The sequence below is a fragment of the Gymnogyps californianus genome, chromosome 14 (assembly GCF_018139145.2).
Source record: "Gymnogyps californianus isolate 813 chromosome 14, ASM1813914v2, whole genome shotgun sequence".
Lineage (NCBI taxonomy): Eukaryota > Metazoa > Chordata > Aves > Accipitriformes > Cathartidae > Gymnogyps > Gymnogyps californianus.
In genome coordinates this window covers 21,933,637-21,958,881 of record NC_059484.1, presented here as the reverse complement: position 1 = coordinate 21,958,881, position 25,245 = coordinate 21,933,637, and the positions used below count along the sequence as shown (strand labels likewise).

At 39.0% G+C, this 25,245-nt stretch overlaps 1 protein-coding gene across 1 annotated transcript in view; it reads right to left on the bottom strand.

Annotated features, from left to right (window-relative positions):
• Positions 1-25,245, bottom strand: part of KDM3B (lysine demethylase 3B) — a 70,097-nt gene that overhangs the window by 41,285 nt on the left and 3,567 nt on the right. The window contains exons 2-6 of the mRNA XM_050905079.1: positions 6,949-7,116; positions 4,618-4,731; positions 4,057-4,162; positions 2,391-2,515; positions 878-946 (exon numbers count right to left, since the gene is read on the bottom strand). Of these exons, the coding sequence (XP_050761036.1) occupies positions 878-946; positions 2,391-2,515; positions 4,057-4,162; positions 4,618-4,731; positions 6,949-7,116 (582 nt within the window). The remainder of the gene's footprint in view (positions 1-877; positions 947-2,390; positions 2,516-4,056; positions 4,163-4,617; positions 4,732-6,948; positions 7,117-25,245) is intronic.

Here is a 25,245-nt window from a genome sequence, read left to right as displayed (position 1 = left end):
GTTACCTGTTTAAAGAACACTTTTCTGTTAGAACAGAATACATTACACTGCTCTTAAGCTTAGGAACATTTAATCACAAATTTAGGCATCTAAGGAAAGATACTATGTGAACACAGAGCACCAGCATAAGTGCAGTCTTGTCTTTTTTGTACTAGAACAGGATCTTCACAATAAGATTTTTAGCTGAGATACTTTGCTGTAGCACGTACCATGTCGTGGCAGATTTTGGGAAACACGCAACATGGCCATACTCCAACATAGTTCTTGCTAATGTATGAAAACTATCTGCACACTAATTTTTGCTTCAAGTCTAATCCCCACAGTTCTTTTGAAGGGCACACTTGCTGTCCACTACCCAAAGCCTACAATATTTAACTACAGGAGATAGCTTGTCCTTTAGCCTAGGGTAAAAACACAGGTTCAAGTGTTATCATGGAGCCTCTCAACTGAAGCAATGAAATGCCACAAGCATACAAGCCTGCTTCAGAGAAGCCAGATGGTAATTTTTAGAAATGCCTAAAAAGGTCTGTGAAGAAGCACAGAGTGATCCCGTTAGAAGGCAGCAGTGAGCACAGAGACATTCTTTATCAGAGCACTACCCCTTAAAATGGAGCACAACAACCATGATTATTAACCTCCCCACAAGATCCATGCTGAACTTAGTAAAACAGGCCTGAACAAATAGAGGAGATTGTTTAAAGAAAGCTATGACCATCTCTCAAAGCGGTAAAGAAAGTTTTCCTCTTCCAATTACATTATCAAAAGCCCACAATGAACACAGCATCAGTTTTCAGTTGTCTCCATGTTTTACATGTTTTGTATCTACATCTTTATGAAGTTTCACACTGTATATACAAGACCTGAACTGTTGTAGTACCTCGCTTGGAGAAGTGTTATCCATCACCACATGAATCAGTCGAGGATCCACCGACTTTATTTCACCACTCTAATTTTTATGCAGATTGATATTGAGGAGGTAGGAGGAAGAAAAGAGGAGGTTAGTTTTTAATTCAGAGTATGTAGTATCAACATAAGAGACCTCAAACACAGGGTTACTCTGCACCTCCTCTTCCATTTGCCTTTTCTTTCTGTCCCACTTCCTTAGTAATACTACAGCCTTCCAGTTTACCTTTTATCCTTTTGCTCCGCCTCTATTTCAACAACTTTCAGATTCGATTCCTACCACTGTTTCCTTGTATATTTGTTCTACTGAGCATCTCTAGAGGCATTCATTGCATTAAACACAGCTCTTCTTAAATTTGATTTAGTGTTGTCCTAGCCTTCTGCACATTCACTCTGCTAGATGTAGAAAAGACTACTGGAAGGAAGCACATTAATTTATGCTAACTATCAACGTCTCCCCAAAAGGAGCAATGAATACCCAATCTCTGTAACTGTGCTTGGAGGTCACCTTTTTATTTCACAGTAGATACGCAGTAAGTTGGGTGCTTCCCGGCATGTATCTGCTGAAAGCATATACTCCACAATTTCAATGCCTCTCCAAAGTACTATACTTATTTGCCATACATAGTACACTTTTTTCCTGTGCACCAGCAATAGCTCTAGTAGTCAGAGCACAGGATTACTGCATGTGTACACAGGACTTACTGGGCACGTTCAGTGCATTCATTCTGCACACATATTTTACTGCACATGGAAAAGGCTGCGGGGGCGGGGGGCATGGCACTCGGGACAGGACCCCAAAAAATGGGAGGAGTGCTGCTGCTACAGTAATTTACACACAGCGCTACAGACCTGTTCCTAGTTGCTCCTGAAAAAGGAAGCCATTAGGAGCAGGCTGCTGGTAAGACTGAATTAGCTGTCAGACCACAGAGAAGCATATAATACAAACCAGATAACTCTAGCAGTGCAGAGATCTTCTGTGCTGTTTACAACACTTACGAGGTTTACTGATAGGAACAGGGCAAAAGTAAACAGTCTAAGCTAAAATACATCGATCAATTTTGTTTAGACTAAGACTTCATCTTCCATGCTACACTTGTTTCAAACCACTTGTACAGTCTGTCAGACAGAAGCTAGAGAAGGCATAGGAAGACGACAGCATCACAGACCCAGAAGGTAGCTTTCTGTACATCAGCACGCTCTCCCATCCAGAAAGCCACTTCCAGTATTTTTTCATATAGCGCTTACTTCCAAAGAAATTCTTATAGCTTCTTTTATAGAAGTGGGCTGTGTATCATCATTTATTGTGGAAACTCATCATAAAAGGGAAAAAAAAAAAATCTGCAAATCGCAACATGGATAATTACTCATCTTTTAAAGCAAATAACAAAGAACCAAAAGTACACATTTTGGTGAAGCTGTCATTCTCCACAAGATATTGAGGAATGGTATTTTAGGAACACCAAAGCAGTGCTTCATATTTTTACCTCAGTCACAGACACCTCCATAAGACGAGTTACTGGGTCTTGATGGCTCACAACACCACAGAGCCAGCTATTTTCATCCTCTGGTTGGTAAACCTTAACTCTTTGGCCTTGGACACTGTAAGGACCTGGAAAAGAAGGACTTTGAGTACATTTTCCACACAAGCTTTGTGTCATACTAGTTAAGAGTCATACAATTAAAAAAAAAAAAAAAAAAAAAAAAAAAAAAGAGTTCTGTGCACATAATTAGGGCTTGAAGTGTCATCTTTCAGGTGGAAAGAAATTAAAATGCTAGGGCTTCTGCTGCAAATCCTGCATAAACCAAGCATTTTATTGTAAAAAGTCAATAAGCCCTCATTGCTGTAACTCAAAGCTACTGTAAAGACAAAATTAATACAGTTTACAATAAAAAAAAGCGAAAGATCAAAATAAACTCACTCCTTTGACAAAATCAAGATAGATGGGGGCTCCTTGCTAACTAAACTCTTTTGCTTTCTAACCTACAGGTCAGTAATTATGAAGCATCAAACCAGTGGACAGTCGTAGCATTCTGACTCAGTCCAGATGCATCAAATCCCAGTATAAACTGCATGCAGTTCAGAACAGAAACGTATATTTGTAACTGTGGAAAATTTAATAGAATTGCACAAATATCCAACGTCTCTAAACCAACCAGTCTTAGTTCTTTGACACGGGTAATGGATCATCTACAGAAAGGATTCCTCCGACCCTGCCCTCACTCTCTACATCAGCATGCAGAGCTTTCCTCCTACCCTAAGTCCAGACAAAAAAAACTTTGTTAATATTAGATCATCAAAATCCACATGATCCAACAGCCTGTATCTGATACAACCAGAACTAGGTGCTTCAGAAGAAGGCTCCAAACCGGACAATTCTGAAGCTACTTGCTCATGTAAGAAGTATTGTCCTCACAGCATTTTTATCAATAAACATTTTATTGAAGCAAAAGGCACCAAATCCCCATTAAGAATTACATCGTCCTTCAAACGTAATACAGTGGCCTACCTCTAGGGTGGCCACCTGGCCCATGAACCCAAACTCCGGATAGAAAATCATTTCAGCACTTGAACTAGAAGACCCCAATCTGACAACAAAAGCTGCAATCAGGCTTAACCCTAACACACAATCCAGACAACAGTTAAGGTATTAACTCTATGCTGAGCAGCCACGGCCACACCACATTTTCAACTTAAACAATTCATGTATTAATTATCAAAATGCCAAAACTTAAATTTGACATAACAAAAGAAATTTTTTAAAGATCAACAACTACAGAGTAACTCCACTTGTAAATTTCCAGAATTATGGAACAGAACCACAGAACAGGACCAAAACTTTAAAAATTCAAAACTAAAACTTAAAATAAGGGAAGTTGTAAATACATGGACGTTATCAATAATACGTTGTCGTACTTTAACTACATCTTCAGTGATCATTCCCAGTAGGTATTTCTGGCTGTATCTCAGCAACTGCTTACCTGTATCTGTGACAAAATAATGGTTCTTTGTAAAGAACTTGCAAAACAATACAAAAAATTGACCTTCCAAATCAAACAGTAACAGATACTATTACTTCTCCTTCACAAATCCCAACATAGTCTAACTGTTACACAACAAAGTAGCTCTGAGAGAGAAAAACACAGTCTCACCTCTACTAAATATCTCCTGAAGCTTCTGGTCACTGATCAATGCATTGACAGATTCTCTTAGTGAAGGCTGTTCCTGCAGAATCTGATTTTGACTCTCTGTTCCCATCTGCCAACAACAAACAGTTTTAACATAAAAGTATAGTCTTTTAAGGTAATAGAATCATTAGTTTTTAGGGGACAGCTCTTCTTGGACTGCTCTCAGAGACTGACAAACCAAAAAAAAGTAAAATTACGAAAAACATCGCTGAACATGCCAGGAGGAAAAAAAAAGGACTAGCCATGCAAAAGCTGTTGCAAAATTTCCATTGCAATTATCAGCTACACGATACTTGACAGCTAGCTCTCCAACTGACCAATATAGAGAGGAACTAGGACTTTTCGAAGGCAGATGGAGGTTAGCCTAAGCACCTAGAAAAGCAGGGAAACAAACACAAATACATGACAGGGCAGTGAAAGGAGGAAGACAAGAATATGTAAGTGGAACAGTAAAAAAAAAAAATTTAATCTGACAAGCACAGCACAAAGTTAAATTTGCACTTTAACTGAACACAGTTCAGATACCTGAAACAAGCGTAGTCCACTGGCATCAGACAGGAAACGTAAATGTCTGTCCAGAAGAAACTCCACTGGGACCACAGAGCCTAAACCCAGCTTATCTACTAGAGGAGTGAAGGTCTGTGATGAACAACAAAAAAACAAAGGTTATAAAAATGACTGAGCACACATACAGGCCAACAATAGTTGTTTTCACATGATATTTAAGTATCACAAAGAATAAAAAGTTTAACTTCTCAACTTGCACCGCCCAGTGCCTGAGTTTTAAGGCAAATTATTACTCATTATGTCTAAGCCAACAATTCTTGCAGGTGTGGCATATTACGAGAAGGAATTACAGAAAATTGGCTCCATTTCTTCATTGGAACTTAAAGCAGAACTGAAAACACCTTTTGTGGTATTTGTTTTTTCACAGGTAAGCACCTTCTGATGCTCAGGTTACAAAAAAAAGCTTTGGTTAATGGTTCAAACTATGCTACGTATTTCGGGTATAGCCTCCTGAAAGGAACATTTTTATTCCCGTATAGAAGTCAGGTGTAAGTAATTTATACACATATTATTAAAGGGGAGCTTTTTTTTGCTAGCATTTTGTACAAAACTGAAGTTCATAACAGGTGTACTATTGATATTCAAGCTGCAGGACAAACCACTAATAATACCTAGCAGAATCAGAATGATAACCTTATACACATTCATAAGTGATGTATCTCAAAAAAAACCCAAAACCCAACACCAACACCACCCCACCCAAAAGAAAATACCATCTGCTTTGTAATGCTAAGTAGTTGGCTTCCCAGAATTGTCTACATTGCACATACATCCTCTGGTGCTTTGGCTAACTCCAGTCTGTATTCCCATACAGTTATTTAGGTAGGCCTCCAGCACTTAGTGAAAGCTTGAGCGCTCACATCGTTGTCCAGAGTACAGAGGACAGAAATGTTTTTTTCAGCAATTCTACACATATAGCTTGAGTTATAGTGGAAGTACTCTGGGATCTTAGTGAACCCATATTTGCTTCTAACAGTCTTCTAACAGGTTCTGACACAACTCATTACACAATCAGTGTGCGGACTACGGTAACACCCCCAAATCACTCAGATATCAAGATACTTGGGAATCATCTGAAAGAAATTGATCCTGTATAAACACAGTTTCCCTGATGAAATTAAACTGGAGTTCACTCTTGGAGACAAGTTGGAAATACACTGAAAGGAAAATTCCGCCTATGGAAAAAACACTGTATACAGAATCTCTGCTATAAAAGCCTGGTTTTCTTCTGCCTTAAGACAAATGCAATAAAGAAACCCTCAGAGAAAGATGCAGTGCTGAACTTGTTGCTTTGAGCCCAAGTGTCCACTCAAAACACTAAATTCAAATTCTACCAAGGCACAAGGTCCTTGACTGCAAAAAACATTTCAGTGTGCCCATGCACAAAATGCAGTATTAAAAAGCAGAGAGTAGGATCCCAAGCAGTCCAAGGACTGCAGGAGAAGAAAAGAAACAAAAGGAGGGCAAAATAATATAAATTAGACAGCATGAAAACGAGAGTAGGATTCTCACATATAATGATCTTTCCTCTTCAGAAGCCACTAAGAGAAGGAAGAAGGATGTAAGGAATGCTCTTCACTACATATTACTCATCAGGATGTTTGCAGAATGGGTATACTCAGATATGCCAGCTAAAACATTGGCTTTGGTCTCAAGTGTCATGACATGTAACTGTCATGTGAACAACAATACGGATAACCACTTCAAGAAACAGGAGAAAATTTTGCATGTCATGTTAGTTAATGCTGACACCACCACTGAAATCAAATTTTTAGTTTAGATTAGGAGTGGCCAACTTATAGCTTATAGGTCAGGCACAGCCCAGAGTCTATTCTCTTCCCCAAAGCGCCTTCAGGAATACCTATTAAAATGATGCAGCAACCTTTACCGTGCAGAGCTCTAGAGAGTCCACAGTAAGACCAAAAGGCTTATTTTCACAACTCAGAAAAGCCTAACACACTCAAAGTTCTAAAATAGGGAAAAACAACCTTTTCAGATATGTACCACATTTCTTCAGAGACCCACAGGTAAACAATATTTCATTTCTGTGAGGTAACAGCTTTCAGTTTCTGAGACAGGAACTGGAAGCATACTGCCCCTCAGATGCTTTTCCGAAGGCACTATAATTCCCAGCTAACTGCTCTCCTATTTACCATTTTAAAAAAATCCATCTGCAAGCAGTTTTTGGTACCTGCAAAATGGTGCCCTGTACGATATTCAAGCCTTGTGTTTCGCAGCAGAGTTGATGCAAACCTCTGAGGATATGAGAGCTTTTGGCCAAATACTCACCAGTGCAGGCCACTGTGCCAGTGAGACTCGAGTCCCCTGAAGCATAACTGAATCATTTCGAGGTGCCCAAACCAATGATCCTTCCAGCAACAACACTATAACTTCTTCAGCATGGACTTTGACCCAGGCATGTTGCTTCCAGTTACAGCCATCGAATTCCACAAAGATCTGATAAGAAAAAAAAAAATTTAGAAGGCATTTCAGCTCTTTTCAGACACTAAATAGAAAAAAATAGATTCCTACAATCCCTATGGATAAGGAGACAGCAGCTTTAGTCAGAAAAATCAGGATAAGTATTGTAATGATAACACTGAGAACATCAAATGTACATAGCTATCAAACATTACAAAAGAAACGGGAATCAAATTCACAGCAATTACTAACCTATGAAAAATTATTTATCCCCAAACACACATCAGTGGCTCCAAATGCTGCATTTCCCCATACAAAATTAAAGATGTGAAAATTGTTCATCCCAAAATATAGCTGATGACCCAATGTAAGCCTCTTTCACATCGGGATTTTTTAGAGAACTTAGACACTCTTACTTGGCACTTCAACAAATGGCCTGTATCAGTATGGTTAACTGACATTCACAGAATTAAATCCTTCAGCCAGGAAAGTTTGTGTTTGTGAAATCCACTCTAAATCAGAAGTTTTGTGTTGCCTTGTACGTTATTAAACTCCCTGAACCAAATGCACATATTTTGGATGGCATGAGATTATCCAGAAATACCTACTCACCAGATTTTTCATTATCTTATTTACAAGTGTGACAATATAAACCACACTACAATTCCAAATCACTATTCTGAGATATCATCCTCTTTTTTTCCTATCAGAAAGGACAAATGTTAAAGCCATATGAAACTACATGGCAAGAATGCTAAGAACAGGAACGCAGGTTACAAGTCTCATTCCACGTCCTAACAACCAGGACTATTAAATGTTAAAACACAGTCGCATTCCAATCTTTCATCTACAGAACTTACATGCTACACAAATATAATCAAATATGTCAGATGAACGGCAAGAAATTCCTAATAAGTTAAGAAACACCTTAAGCTGGACAGTCAAACTAGAGTTTTGTAATAATTACAAGATCACTGGGGGTAACAGGGCGCTAACTGGAGACAGACAGCTCTCCGCTTTACCAGTAATCCTTATTAAAAGAGGTATTAGAGACCACTCGTACGCTCCTTTTCCCCTCTCCTCTCCCCAGACTCAAAATCTCAAACTCCAAGGGGAGAGGGAGAGAATATGAAGCAACTCTCCTGATGAATTCTTGAACTCCATTACTGCTTAAGCTGCCCTGCAGAGGAAGAAGACTGGACCTTTCAAGATATCCTTCCTTCAATTCAACAAATTTCAGCAATACAGTGGAAATTGGACTGAACACCTTTTCGGTTTCAGCGGGCCTGTACCTTTCTTAATATTATATTTGTGCTACTTTGGCAGTAGCATGTGACAAAGACAGGACTATCACGTAACAATAACAAAATTGAATTATTTGTTTATATGTACAGTATTAGTGAGGTAATAATCTTGTTATGATTCTCTTATAAAGGTTATATGAAAAAAGGTTGTCAAAAAGAACTATTAGCATAATGCTCACTTTGGAATACATGCCTTTTTGCAAGATATTTAACAATTTGATGAAAAGGAGGGGAGATTTTATAAGTAACTACACAGACAGGACCTCTCACTAGCACGTCCCCTTAAACTAGTTGCCAAGGATCACTAAAGAAAGGCAGACAAATTCAAATAAGCAATAAAGAACAGCTTACCACCCTGTCCCAAATAAATAAGGATATTTTTAATTTATTACTTCACACAAGACTTAAGTCAATTTACCTTGTGACACACATGAAGTAAGATTGTAAGAAAATTTCTTCCAGTCTTAACCTATAAGACACCTCACATTTCTATGAATCATTATAAATTGGAGTGGAACAGCTGTACTTTTAGCTGCAAATTTAACACATTACTCCCTGGTTTTAAAAAAAAAAAAAAAAAAAGGAAAAATGCTACAAGAAACAGCCTGTGATGAACCTCAAGATGGGTGTTCCACGTGTAAGAGGCTCACTAAATATTCTGACAAATACTGTGCACCCATCATACACAAAGCAGTAGCAATGCCATCTGTAACATCCTAGATGTTACAGCAGGACCCCTCTCAATCATCTAGCAAAGGTCTTGGGAGTCTGGGAAGGTCCCCACTGACTGGAAGCTAGCCAACATTATTCCAATTTACAAGAAGGGCATGAGGCAAGACCCAGGGAACTACAGATCTGTTAGCCTAACCTCAGTACTTGGAAAAATTATGAAAATCACACAGGGTGCTATTGAAAGCCATGTAAAAGACAATGCAATCATCAGGCACAGTCAACACGGGTTCACAGAGGGAACGTCCTGTTTAACTAATTTAATCTCCTTCTACGACAAGACCACCCACCTAGTGGATGAAGGAAAGGTGGTGGATGTAGTTTTTCTGGATTTTAGTAAGGCTTTAGATACTGTCCCTCACAGCATCCTTCTGGACAAGTTGTCCAACTGTGAGATAAGCAGGTTCATGGTGCGCTGGGTGAAGAACTGGCTGGATGGCAGGGCTCAAAGGGCTGTAGTGAATGGGGCTACATCTGGCTGGCAACCGGTCACCAGCGGTGTTCCTCAGGGCTCAATCCTAGGGCCAGTGCTGCTCAGTATTTTTATCAATGATCTGGATGCAGGACTTGAATGCACCATTAGCAAGTTTGCTGACGATAGCAAACTGGCAGGTGCTGCTGACTCTCAAGAGACAAGAGGCCTTGCAGAGGGATCTAGATAGATTGGAGCACTGGGCAATCATCAATAGCATGAAATGTAACAAGAACAAATGCCAGATTCTGCACCGGGGAGGGAGTAATGCCAGACACAAGTATAAACTGGGAGAGGAGTGGCTGGAGAGCAGCCCTGCAGAAAGGGACCGGGGGCTGCTGGTCGGCAGCAGGCTCAACAGGAGCCAGCGGTGTGCCCTGGCAGCCGAGAGGGCAAACCGCATCCTGGGGGCATCAAACACAGCATCACCAGCCGGTCAAGAGAGGGGATTGTCCCGCTGTAGTCAGTACTGTGTGCAGTGCTGGGCCCCACCATTTGACAAGGATGTGAAGGTCCTTGGAGGTGTCCAGAGGAGGGCAACCAAGCTGGTGACAGGGCTGGAAGGCATGTCCTGTGAGGAGCGGCTGAGGACTCTGGGTTTGTCTAGTTTGGAGAGAAGGAGGCTGAGGGGCGACCTCATGGCTCTCTGCAGCTTCCTGAGGAGGGGATGTGGAGAGGGAGGTGCTGAGCTCTTCTCCCTGGGATCCAGGGACAGGATGCCTAGGAATGGCTCAAAGCTGCATCAGGGGAGGTTCAGAATTGACATTAGGAAGCATTTCTTTACCAAGAGCGTGGTCAAACCCTGGAACAGGCTTCCTAGAGAGGTGGTCAATGCCCCATGCCTGTCAGTGTTTAAGAGGCATTTGGACAGTGCCCTTAATTTGTTTTAATTTTCGGTCAGCCCTGAAGTGGTCAGGCAGTTGGACTAGATGATCGTTGTAGGTCCCTTCTAACTGAACTATTCTATTCCATCACTTAACTCATAAAACAGACCTTATAGTTTTCCTTTCTAAAACCCCAGACCCACAAACTGGGTCAAAAGGAGAGAAAAGACTTACAACATTATCATATTAAGATCATATCTCTCCCCTGCTAAACAGAGAAGTCATGGCAAGTTTGTTTTACACGCTTTACATTCAATATTCAGTTTTCTCCAATCTTTGTATAATCAACTTAAGCAATGGAGTCCTGCCAAAATTTGACTTACAACCATTAAAAAAAAAGGTGTTACTAACTCTAAGTCAATACCCAACAGAGTATTTTCCTACACACAGATATGCAGGGCAGGTATTCCAGATCCATGCAACACCACACATGATATTGTCAGTATTGTCAGTAGTTTCCAACAGATCACACAGCAGCAAAAAGGATGAAAGCCTCAATATAAACAGCTACGTTCTCAGTTTGTTTCCAGAATCTGCAATAGAAATCACTTTGTGTACTGGGTGCACAAGAAGCAGAAGCTGACTTGCACAGCACACCGAGTGTTTGTGCATATACCACTTTGTATTACTACAGAAAATAACCACAGCATATTCATGAACTGATGCCCAATATGCTTAGATTCTATGAGAAAAACACTAAGGGAATCATGAAAGAGATGCCTAAAGCAAGGAAAGACAGATGAGACACACCTGAGAGTGAGTATTTCATTTTGATATTTAAAGTGTTAAACAGAAATATTCTACCTTTGTTGAAAAACCCGGAAGCCTTAAGTAAAGCAGCTGCATTATAACTGATAATTTCTTGGGTTTTTCCTCATGTTAATTTGAAAATAGTATAGTTCTGAGTCAAGAGGGAAATGTCTGTATGCTAAAGCTAAAGCCCTGGCTACATCAGAATAAATTATCTCTCAAATGTATCAATGACCCTATCAATTCATAGGGTCACATCTATCGACAATATCTTCTGCTGACCCTCCTAACTCTGCTCACAATCAGTTTAGATAAGCCATTGATAAGAACAGCAATGGTGCTTTGTTAAAACCAATGCTTTTAAACAGTGGTATTGATGACAGTAACTAAATATGCAATTAGTGCAGATATGTCTGTATCACAATAAAAAAATGCTGCTTAGACAAAAATGCACCTGCAGGACTTCCCAAGTTCTCCTACGGGGAAAAACGCCTTTCCTAAGCAATATCTAATTGCAAACAATAAAGATTTTTATGTTTTGGCGGTTTTGGGTTTATTTTTTCAATCTACAAAACCAGGGTTTTTTCCAAAATAAAACACAGAGGGTGCATACAAACCTGTAATTCTCCCCCTCCTCCCCTTTTCTCTTTTTGCCTGTCCCAATAAAAAGTGACACTAGAAAGCAGAGCTGTTGCTCTGCTTTATTTGATACACAAAGACAGCCTGAAGCGTTTTTTCCAGAAGACACATTCTTTTCTAGTTACTACTCTAACATGCAGGCCTTAATATGCTACAGAGAACTACAGTCTGGTTCAAATGGAATTTCCCCTAAAGTTTTCCAACATCAGTTCCACTATAAAAGCAGCAACAATAGGAAGACCATAGTGTAGATAAGACAGATATACTGGTCTTTTTCATTACATGACACACAGGCTCTAAACATGATTTATAATAGAAAAAATACTGCAGCTTATTGCATTAGAATTTGCACAAAGGTCTAATGTAGATGCCATCTACAAAAAACATAAAATCTTTACATTTTAGGGTTTTATATATTATAAAAAGCAGAAGATGGCAAAAAATCCAAGTTCAAAAATATCCCTTAAAATGGTCTTAAATTTTACCTAGTTTTGAAAGGAAGGATGGTCCATCAGTTGCTAGAGAGTAGCCAGAGACCCAGGTGCAATTCCCTGCTTCATCAGAGGCTTCCTGCATGACCTTGGTCAAGCCATTTAGTCTCACTGGCTGAGATTCCCCATCTGTAAATTGGAATAATAGTACTTATGCCCAGAAAGGAGGCACTGGTAGGAATCTGTTGCAGACTACCAAGTAAAACTGGGTAACAAGTTGGTCCATGACCTCTTACTCACGATGTAGAAAGAACTACATTGTCAACATGTGGGAGAGGAAAAAAGGAAAGGTAGACACTGAGATTTCAACTTGGGAGACACATCTGAGATCTCATGCAGCTAGTACCACTATTAAATGAGATTAAAAAAATTAAACTACAGTAGTTTTCTAATAGTTTTCTAATGCAATCAAATTATTATTTTGGAATCCATTATGTGAGACAAAGATGACGTACGCACCGATGCTTAGAAAACTTCTAGATTCCAATCCAGTAATCATGCTTCAAACTATTTCTTACAAGCTGTCATGGCTTAACCCCAGCCAGCGACTAAGCACCACGCAGCCATTCACCCCTCCCAGTGGGATGGGGAGGAGGATCAGGGAAAAAAAAGTAAAACTCGTGGGTTGAGATAAGAGCAGTTTAATAACTAAAGTAAAATAAAATATAATACTAACAATAATAAAAAAGGTATAATAATGGTAATGAAAAGGAATATAACAAAAAAAGAGAGAAAGAAAACCCAAGAAGAGACAAGTGATGCACAGTGCAATTGCTCACCACCCGCTGACTGATGCCCCAGCAGCGATCCGCCCCTCCTGGCCAACTCCCACCCCCGTTTACATACTGGGCATGATGTTCTATGGTATGGAATACCCCTTGGGCTAGTTGGGGTCAGCTGCCCCGGCTGTGCTCCCTCCCAGCTTCTTGCACACCTGCTTGCTGGCAGAGCATGGGAAACTGGAAAGTCCTTAACTTAGGATAAGCGCTACTTAGCAACAACTAAACCATCAGGGTGTTACCAACATTATTCTCACACTAAATCCAAAACACAGCACTGTACCAGCTACTAAGAAGAAAATTAACTCTATCCCAGCTGAAATCAGGACACAAGCAAAGGCAAAAAAAATCCGATCTGAAATATATATACACACACACACTAGGTGTTTTACTGCAGCTGATCCCAAGGCCAGGAAAATTAGGAAAAATCCTAAGGAGAAAAATCCTCCTTTGAAATAATTTGTACCGAGCCAGACAAAAAGTAGATTTCATCACATAACCAAGAAACCAGAGTTATTAGACAGAACAATTATGCTTAAATGCTGATACTGATTAAGACACTATATATTTAGTGAAGACACTAAATATATTACTGAAATTAGAAAACATACATAGTTTTTATACTTCCTTGGCACTTTCCTATGCTTATAATGCATAATGATAATTAAGCAAAACAATCAAAAACACTTTTGACAGGATCTAGGCCAGAAATAGTATTAAAACAGTAGGAGCTAGAGAAATCTTAAGTCTACTAAAGCCATTACCTTATGGGGTAGCGAGCTGCTAATAAATGGCCACAAATATTTATCATAAGTGTTTCTGTTTTGCGATTGAAGATGAGCATTGGTATCATGTGAGTCAACACTTAACGTGCACAGTAATCTACAACAGTACTTAACACTTTCTAATAAAGATGAACATGTTTATGAATCAATGGGTTCCAGGTAACAGTAACTTTTTTTTGCAAGAGCTTAACAAAATACCTGCCTTCATGTACTTCAGACTTTTTTAAAAACCTTTCTTTCACCAATTTCAACAGTTAAGGAGCCAGTTATAAAAAAGGACACGGAATTAATCTGATTACTAGCCTCAGTGCAGTTCTGGCCAAAATAGAGAGGACAGCATGAAAATGAAAACAAAACTATAAAAATGATGGGTCTATCTCAAATTCGATTTGATAAAATTATTATTTTGCTGAATAATCAAACTTTTTTTTTTTTTACTTCTGTAAACTATTAGTGTCACACTGTACAAAATACATACAAGAGTACGAGTTAAACACATAAAAACCATGAACCTAATGGATCTCAAACACTGGAGTACTTCATGTGAATTTCAACAGACATTGGTATTTGGTCCAATGTTGCTTAGTTTTGATGCACTGATGACCCAGAAACACATTATCAATAACAAAGCTGGCAGCCTATTTAAAAATTTCCAAAGGAAACAACAAGGATGACAGCACAGTCCTACCTCACTTTTTCTGGTAGGCTGATGGCATCACAAAATACATTTTTTGCACTGTCAGTCAGAAATGAGTAGCCTATTTCTTTGTTATAAGATGTTGGACATATAGTCAGAACAAAGCATTGCACCCTGAAAAGCAATGCATCTGGAGTATTCAACAGATCCGAGCGATTCACTTTCTTTTTTAAATGGACAACTTTTTTTGCAAAATACAGTTTTTATAATCTTTAGTTGCATACAACACAAAAAACAATTTTGCCTCACTTTACTATTCAAGCTTTCCCAGAAAAATATGAAAAAGCTTTGCTAATCCATTGCTACAAAGAGCGAGCAGTAACTCTCCCATATAAAAGTTACTTAAACACATTCACAGGCAGATACAGATTAGATACTTAAAGGCCCTGTCATTCTCTGCCTGAAGAGAGATTACCAGGTCTTCTAAGTAGAGAAATACACGTCTGCTACCTTGAATTTAGGCTTTGGAACACTTTTGTATAACATTTCACACCAGGAAAAGATAGCCTATATGCTGAGCACAAAAATCACCTATTCTCTGATAAAATGGAAGCATTTGACTGAGAGTCTTCATAGGAATCTGTTCTAGTTCCAAAAACAAAAGTGTTTGAGAACAGCCATTGAACGTTGTAACTAACAGCAGGACTGCAAAGTTCAGCAGAAAGATCACGTTGGAAAGCTCTGCAAGCACACCTGAAGACAAAATTATCAAAATTATCTTGACAAACTTGAGAAACTGCCTCAGATCAGAGCACAACACAATCACGAAAATAAGCACAAGGTGCTAAACAAAGCCAGAAACTACCAGTGACAGGACAAGTATCAGTTTTATAGAAAAAACAAGTGAGCAGATTATAATGGATCATGAGGTGGTATACACTCAGCCACTTCATGCTGTTTCAAAAAGGACAGACACATACATAAACAGGTGTATAGTGCACAATGCACCTGAAGTGAGTGTCTCTCTACTCAGCCTCAGTAAGTCCTCTGCTAAAATACTTATGACCAGTTTGGGTCAGAACAACAGGAGACAGCAGAAGGTGGCAAACAAGAACGATCAAAGGTCTAGAAAATGCAAACTTCGGAGTGGTCAAATTAGGTTGCTTTATCAAGAAAAAAGAAGACTGAAAGGGGAATTAGCAACATGTTCTTCATGAAAGGCCTGCCAAAAAGAGAATAAATAATCGTATTTGATCTGTCCACTATAGAGATGAGACAATATTGGGATTAAGATTCAACTAGAAATACTTGGGTAAGAAAATTTTCTTGAATGACAGACTGCAAGAACAGAAGCAATGAAGAGGCTATGCAGGGACACTGTAAAGACCTCTATATAGTGGAGATGGAAAAAAGAGGCTACAGAAACACGTCAGGAATGGCAATGGTAGAACCAATGATGGTTTGATGCAACAGGATGGAATGACAACAGAGAGATGGGGGACACACGCATGTCATTATTCAAAGGTGACCACTTATACGAATAAGAGTAAAAAGTGACAGAACACAATATGACATGGAGAATCAAATCAATGTTGGACACCTTTCTGGAACACTCTTTATACAAGCAAGTTGTTGGGGCCAATACAGAAATAACTAGTTGTACAGCCATTTCAAACAACTACTGAATCAAAAAAGCTTCCTAGAATTTAAATCTCTCCTCGCAGACATTATGATTATTACACTTGAAGTCTGAACAACGGTCTGACACCACAGTAATATATGGCAAACTCTACAGTAAAATTTAGATCTTAAAGCACCCAAATATAGCGTATCCGAAAAATATGAGTTTGTTTACTCTGTTCATTTGACACTACAATGATGAAGTTTCTCTTTCTGGTTTTTGTTTGTTTGTTTTTTTTTTTTACTTCAGTTTGACAAAGGAGGAAAAAGAAACATTTCAACATTAATAAGTAACAGAATTATAGGGGGAATCAGGAGCAACTGCAAAACAAGAACACCGTAGTTAAATTCTGTAATTATCCTAAAACCCCAGACAGTTCCAGGCAGGATCTGGTTTAATAAGCTCTTTAAAAGTAGTAAAAAACCAACCAACCAAACAAACAAAACCCATCCCAAAACCCACAAAACCTATTTCAGCAAAAATAGTAGAGGAAACCATTCCTGAAAATACTGGTCTTCCAGCACCTCTTTATGTGGCTCAAAAACATATGTATTTAGATGAGTTGGGTTAAGTCGGTAGGAAAGAATGACAAAGTGCCAAAACAAACAGACTCTACCACAGCGCTCTGTCAGTATGCCATTTCTTTCAGCATTATAGCATTTCCAGCTTGAGCATCACTACTGGCCCTAACGCTGGCCACACATATGGAGGAAAATGTCAAGTAATGTGAGTATCACAGCTCAAAATTAGTGCTGGAAACTACACACAAACCACAAAACGCAAGGGAAGAAGTCTCATCTTTGGAAAGGCCCTACCCCATTCTGTACCGATTTCAGTTCACAGTCATCTTAGAGCACACTACAACTGCCACACTCCTGTTTTAACAAAAATGAGCAACACTCAGAGCCCTGTACAATCAGCCCTGTCGGTGCCTCTGTGACACAGAGACTGTCCACGACCTTAATTATCACAGGTATGAATGTGAGAGCAATCTAGTTTGGCCTCAACCGGTGCTAACTCATCCTTGTAACAAGACACTACTCAAAACTGATGTACGATTTTGTTTACAACACAAGATGAAGTACAAGCAGATTCACATTGAGCCTGGAACTCCAAAGACTCCACTTAATACAATCCAAATGCAAAAGGCAGATTGAGGGTGCCCCCTCCCCGTGAGACTAGGCCACCATGAAAACAGGATCATTAGTCAAAGCAAAGCAGCTGTCCAAAATTCAAAATTTAAAAAGTCTCCAAGTAGCATAGAGCTTTATTCTCCTGATACACAGCAAGTAACAAATATGTGCATTTATAATTCTGTATGCAAAGTATCTTTAAGATGTTACTTTCAAAACAGTACTTTGAAAAAATGCTGGAGGTTCTTTGTAGTCAGTTTATGTAGTTAATGTGTTTTAGAAATTTAGATGGGTAAAAACCCTTAGAATCAGCTTAGATGAAGATCAAAATCACACTCTAGCAGCTTGCTGTTACTGAAAGCGCCAGGACATTGCCTCACTGCTGTCACTACACAGTCCCATTGTTTCCCCTTGAACAAGCAACACAGCTGACTCCATGGTGTGTACATTTAGGGAACGTGTGGCCTAGAAACCAAGCACACACAAGGAACTGTTAATTTCCTGCAATCTTCCTCCATGCTGTTTGCTCAAGGGTCCAATGAAGCATCATGCACAAGAGATAGGAAGGGCAATTACTTTTTTTTTTTTGATAGTAGCTAGCTACTGTATTGACTTAATAATAACATCAGTCCAAACTCTTCCACTGAAGTCTTCATCGACAAGTTGTTTCTTACACATTAAGAGCAGGAACATAAAATACTGTACTATTGTCTCTCCCACATGCTGCACTGCTTTTTTCCACTTTATCCAGTAAGACTCATGACAACTGCTAAGCAGCTGAACACTTCCAGATATGAGCTGATTTGGACAGTTTTGGTTTCCACTAAACAAGAAAATGACTGTGCCAGGTATCTCTGATAACAAATGCTATCCAAGTCAAATTTGGGATCTAACAGTAACCACAGTAACCCTGTGGCTGCATGGTCAACATGAGTCTATCAAACCAACTGAATCAAAAACTGCAACGCCATGCACGTTAGACACCGTACCACTTTATGCAAGCCATATCTCAAGCCAGTTATGTAATGTTCCTCGCACTCTGAAATGAATCCAGTAATTGTGGTATATTTTACATCAGTCAGAGCCAAATATGTTAATCACTATGCTTTGCTTTTTAAGAGGAACTTTATTTCAGAAAATGTTTGCATTCCTACAGAAACTTCCTGCCATCGGAGATCTCCTTGCTGCACAGCCAGAGACAGACTGCCTTTTGAAGCAGCACCAGCTCATTTTGTACACTAAGAACTCATTCACCCCTCCCCAGGCCTATCATTAAAAAGTGACACCTTTTTTCCTTAATTTATAGTAAAATTAACAGTTCTGAATTTTCTCTGCTATTAGTAACTTGAAATACTTGAGCTATTGGAAAGTGTGAGTTTCATAGAATAAATTTGTTTTGGAAACACGTACCTATTTCTGTCAAATACTGTGCTTTTTGTTGTTATTTCTTCTAAAATGCATCTTTACCTGATGTCTGCCTGCATCCCAATCAAAGTATCATAAAAACCAACTTCAGTGAAATAATAGCATGACAATCTTTTTTGACTACTTTTTCTTTCTGCAGCTATTTGGACTGTAGAGATGATGATATCTTCTGTTTCACAAAACAAATCACCTAGAAATTCAAGCAGGCTGTTCCTAATCTCAAGTATTCTACAACTCAATCATCAGCAAGAAAAGGATGAGGACCTCCAGTTCAGAACTCTGAAGGAAAAGCAACACCTTAAATTGCAGGTTTGATACCCAGACTTTTTAAACAATTTAAAATTGGTACCTGTATAATTGGCAAGTGGCAAATACAACACCTGTATTTAAAAATAAGAAAAAAGAACCTGATAACTATTAGTCTATTAAGACAATACGGGTGGTTTGCCAAATATTAGAATAAGCTTCAGGTGAGGGCTGGGGGAGGGGCTGCAAAAAAAAAGAACGGCAGTAAATGGAAGGAGTTAAAAGTGAAAGAAAGTTTTAACTACATAGCTTACATATGATATGAAGAACTTTCTCTTACTGCATCTAACCTGAACTTGAGTATCCAAAGCGTCAAATGGCACTGCACTGAAAATGAAGAAGGCTGGGATTTACAAAAGTCTAAGGGGAATGGTAAAATCAGGATGAAAATTATTAGTTTTAAAATGGCAAGCACTGAAGCAGTAGAATTATTATTGCAACATAATTAATAATGTCACTGATAAAGCTGGCATAAAAAGTACCAAATTTCGTCAGACACATTCCTGGCCTCAAGTCTAACAGTACCTTATGCAGACCAGAGAAGAATCTGAGGAGGTTTTGGAAGTTCTTACAATCACAGCCTCTGAAAATTTGCTATTCCAATTGTTAATTCTGGTTTGTCTCACTTTTTTTCCTTTGCTTTCCAAGTTTGGCATCTTCCTTGAAAAAACGTTAATGATAAAGTAGTAGCATATCTCATTTTTGCTGAGTTTTCTAGATTAAATTGGATAAAGTAAAAAAATTATTTTAGGTTCTTAGATGATAGACCACATGACTATAGTTAAAAGAAATCCGATCTCAAAGAAAAGCTTTAACCTGGAGCTTAATGCCACATTCTCAACAATCTAAAAATAAGAAACCAAAGCTATTCTTCTTAACTAGAATATTATGCTATTCTTTAGAATAATGTCTAAGAAACTGTCAGCCTCTCTCCAGAATCACCCATCTCAATGTCATTTAGCATACTAAGCAACTCTAACAAATGAAACTCATCTCTGAATGTTGTTATTAATGTCAAAATTAACAAGGTGGACATCAACAAAACCATGGCTTTTTGGAGGAAATTCAGAAAGATGGCAAAAGGTCTGCTAAGCATGCAAAAACTGCAAAGACGACTTGACTATACAAGAAAACCTCCCCATCTTTCTGTGTGTTTTGCAAAAGGAACTTCACCATCTAGTGCAGGTGAGATACTAAAAAGGGACTCCCAACAGCAAGTACTGGCAACAAGGCAGTCGCTACCAAGCAGCGCTACCTCAGAAGAGCATCATCAGTTAATCAATGATAACAAGACAGAAGTAGTAAGATTTTTTCCAACTACAGATAAGCTTGCGATAAGAACAGTTTCAAAATGAAACAGAAACTACAGAAAAAAATAAATCTGCCACTGATTGAAAAGTTGGATGCCTTGATTAGACAGAGCATCTAATTGTCACCAAACGAGACGGAAAGAACTTATCAACACCAGTGAGACGCAGATGAGCAGGCACTCCTTTAACTCAGCACTGGGAACACAGGGGAAAGCTCCGCCAGACCGTGTTCACCTTCACATCAAAACCCATCACTTTATACACGAGATGTTGACACATTTAATCATTCAATACATATTCACTGTTATTCTACTAAATGATTGGTTAAAATTTCTTCACCTGCCATGTAAATTACTACGCATGCCCATTACGATTTTTGAGACCTTTACTTCCTTAACCTTTTTGGGTCGGTGCGTTTCTTGAGTCGGTGGTCTACGAGTCAGCGGTCGTGATCTCCCCCTGCCGGAATTACCTTTCCCCTAGTTTCACTTAAACTTGGCAGCACTACGCGGTCCTTCATTGACCGTTAACAAAGCAGACTATCATTCACTTTGGTTTCTTAAAACAAAACAAAAAGCCATTAATCTGTAGTGAAGTTTCTGTAGGCCATTAATTTCTAGTGAAGTTTCTATAGTTAATTGTTTCAAACTTAACAAACCTATGCTTTATAACTCTTCTATATATGTAGAATCAAATTTTGATTATTTCATCATTATTTTATCAGATTAATTCGCAACATAATCAAAAGGAGGTAGCGCAAATTATTAGATGCAGACACCAGCAGGTTCACAGGGAAAGCATGAAGCGTTGCGCAAGTAACTGGAGTCACAAGCACAGTGACCTCAGGACAATAGCTATGTGGAGGTAAAAGTGAGTTTTGTTTTGGTTCTGTAATCGGCAGTTGAAACTGGAAGCATTAAGACTACTTAGCACTCTAACACTATCGAGAGAAGTTACTGTATGAGCAAATGTATTTTATGACCACATTATAAAGCTATTCAACAACCAAACATGATACACAAACTTTCATTATGCTGGCTAAGTCTTCTTGGAAAGACATTTCTCCAAACGTTTCTATAAGAATATGATGTGGCTATACAAAAATATTTTTGAAGCCACCATCAGCTTGGAAGTTGGTTTAAAAAGTGGGACCTCTGTAAAAACATGGTAGCAACAGGGAGAAGTCAAAATATGTGCATGGAAAAACCCTAGAAATGTGAACAATCACAAGACAGACCTTGAAGGAAAAAAAGAATGGTCAGTCTAATTAATAATCAAGGAATTCACTGAAGCACAGAACAACATCAGCCAAAAGAAAACAGCTACTCAGCACACAGAACTTGCCCAAGGAATATGTATATACATACCACATGTAGAAGAGTGTTTTCCTACAGAAAAAAAAATTAATGCCTTGTACCTTAAGAAGTTAAAACTACAAAATAGATTTCTTGAAGTAGTTGCTCGGTTAAAACACTGGCCTACCTTTTTCATCCAAAATGTTTAGGAAATGGACTGCTATCAAAGCAGAGAGATGTAACACAGCAATAAGACAAAAACCCCAAACAACTTTGTCATAATCACTTGCATTTCAAGCAGAAGTTGCTCCATACCCACAAGTCCATGTGTTTTCACCTCCTATGAAATAATCAGTCTTCCATTTGAAACCTGACAGAAAAAAGTATGCAACTGCTAGTATTCCACAGGAATTCCTGCATCAGGCAGTGCCCTGCAGTCACACCTAGAAGCATAAACAAACAAACAAAAGAAACCTTTCGATCTTCTAGTATGTCCACTGGTACTTCCACTGAAAACTGAGAAAACATCTTAGTATGGAGATTACAGAAACTTGACTTTCTGCAACCATTTGAATGACAAAATGGACTCCCAGCTGCCAACCTGCAGCTCAAAAACCTTGTCAGCTGCAGTGCTGAACTACTGTCATTACAAATGCATGATTCAGTCTTTCGTTTTTATTTGAAGTGACACACATACAACCACCTTAGAGAAAAACATACCAACAAATGTGTCAAGACAGGGACCTAAATTTTACTCTATTTGCACAGCTCTTACTGAGTCTACTGCTTTCTGTAGCCATAACTAAAAATTCAGCTAAATGAAGTGACTCTATATTCACCAAACAGATCGTAAAACATATGGTTTCTACTTTCCCAGCTTATGGCATTTTACTTGGTAAAAAGCAAGCCCTGTATATACCATGTCAACACTGTCCACCCAAGAAAATAAACTGCCAAAGGAAAAATATGTTATGTTTTGACAATGATGGGAAAAAATCTAAGGTCTTGCCAAAGTATATTTTATTTTTCTAGCCTTTTTTTCCTTGTTTCTGTTGTTACACTTCAACACTACAAAACAATATTCAAAAAGGTCAAAACAAATAATTTGGATGAAATCTCTAAATCTCTTCTGCCTGTAATTGGAACATTCAACTTCTTCAAAGGCAAACAGTTTGATCTGCAAATGCAAACACTTACAAGGAGCTTCCTGCCGACACTTTGCCAGTACACAGTAACTTTCCAGCTTTCACTTGCAAAAGCTGGATCTGAATACTCCTATTAATTTAACATGCAAGAACACTACAATTTTTCATATCGCTTACATGAGTATAAATAAAACTTGTAGATGCAGTTACCACTAACTATAAAGAAGATGGGTTAACTCTAGTAAGATTCCTTGAATATACATTTTAAGCAGTAAGCCTACCTGCGCAGCAATTTTCCAAACTCAAATAACCATGGTTCACTAAGTCTGAACTAGGGAATCTGAAATCTTTGATTCTGCTGCAACAAACACCACACAGAGGAGGAAGAGACCAACCCTCCAAAGTCAGTCCAATATTTACAAGTCAGTGAGCTCTACAGAGCATCCGCTATCAGATGAACCAAAACTTATTTTATAGCCCTTCACTGATGCAAATATATAGCAGTCATGCTGTGTGTGATTTTACAGCTAAGTATCACTTCAGAAAACTCCCACCTGGCAGCCTATTGGTAGGAAGCTTAACAATTTTGATTCCTTCCACAGCTGTGTAGGGACATCCACATCTGACCAGTGCAAGACTGGACAGGGCAGAGGGGGGGCCTAGGTGGACCTTTGCCCTTGTCCAGTACAACTGTTCTTTCATTGACACAAATGAAAAATACTCAGACGGCTGTATTTAAAGGCAGCATTTCTCTTAGAAGCTTACTTTCTCAATCTAGAGCTTCCATATTTCTACCTAGACTCCCCCAAACGTATTTATTTTGTGCAAGTCCAATAGGTTTAAAATGTATTGAAATTACTGCACACGTGCAGATCAGCATAGCACGTGTTCAATAGCGTGACACTTCCTAAAATATCAGAAACACTGCATAAACGCCATGTAGGCACCGTGAACATTCAAAGCGGGCATTTCCATAATTCCCAGGAATAAAGCAGTTCAACTGAAACTCTTGCACATGTACAGTAATTGCTACCAAGTGTCAAGAAATTATAACAAGTATCCTCAAATAAGGAAAAGGGGAGAAAAAAAAAGACAGGAACTTGGAGTGTCTTAGTTAACAGAAACATGGAAGACAGCAGGGTGAGAAGGTACCCAGGGGACATGGAATCAGTGTTGTGTAAGGACAACTCTGCAAAGGGTTTAACCAAATGTGTGCAGGCTAATAAGCCTTTCTTGTACACTGCCACACAAATTTTGTTAGTTACTTCTCCATAACCTGTATTTTGGAGGAACAGCCCTTCACCTCCCAGTCCCACTGCCAGCCCTGGTAACACCACTGCCAAGATCAGCCCTATCAATCCCTTCCACAGCCACCATCTGCCCTGCCCCTTGCTATTCGGTGAGCACGACACAGGGACACCAGAGATGGCACAGGACAGGGAAGGCTCATTAGCTTGAGTTTCCACCCCATTCCTCATCTATAACTTAATAACCACTTCAGATCTGCCAAGATCCTTTTGAGAATTTTGCAAGTCAGACCGAGTTTCCTCTACTGCAGTTACACTGCCAAAGAAGCCAAGACTTTTTTTTTTTTTAAATAAATCACGTAAACTTATACTTACATAAGCTACAAACACAGAGGTATTCCATCCCCCTCCTATCATCCCTGCTCCTTGCATTGCAGTAGTATAAATGGTTACAGAATCCCTCATAACCCTACCGAGCCCTGAGAAAAGTAATCAGTGGAGCCACAGAAGACGTTGCTCACCATATGAATGCAAATTCTCCGGTGTGGATGTCTATCTTCCACACAAGGGAAGACAGAAAGGCTATCAGAAAAAAAACTGTGGCATAACAAGCATTCATAGCACTTTGTACCTAGACCACCAATAAAGTATCACAAAGTAAGTGGAGAAAATGTACATCCACTACTTTTGCAGTCAGCTCTCCTTCGAAGAACTGTATTTTACTTGCAAAGCAAGCAAAAATTTATTTGAAAAAATGTTCCACGTCCTGTTTGTTCTTAAACATCTCTTTTACAACCCGAAGCATTAAAGATATGCCTACTGGTCTTACCAACATCCATCCAGCCCGGTATCCTGCCTTCAACAGCAGCAATAAGATACATTACTCAGAGAGTGAGACAAAGCCTAGACCACTTTCTGTGGTCCATTCCCCTCATATACTCTTTTCAATACGCAAAAGCATGCAAGTGTCTTGCTGAGAGGAAGAATGATCTGGGAACATGATGACTTCTGCAGGACAGAAGGAAATGAAGACAAGTACAGTGGCACAGAAAGCAATCTGGATATCCCAGACTCATACAACCCCAGCTTGTCATGACCCTTCCCACCACTTCCACAGAGTGCCAGTTTCAACCCCCTGTCTGAAAACTCCTCT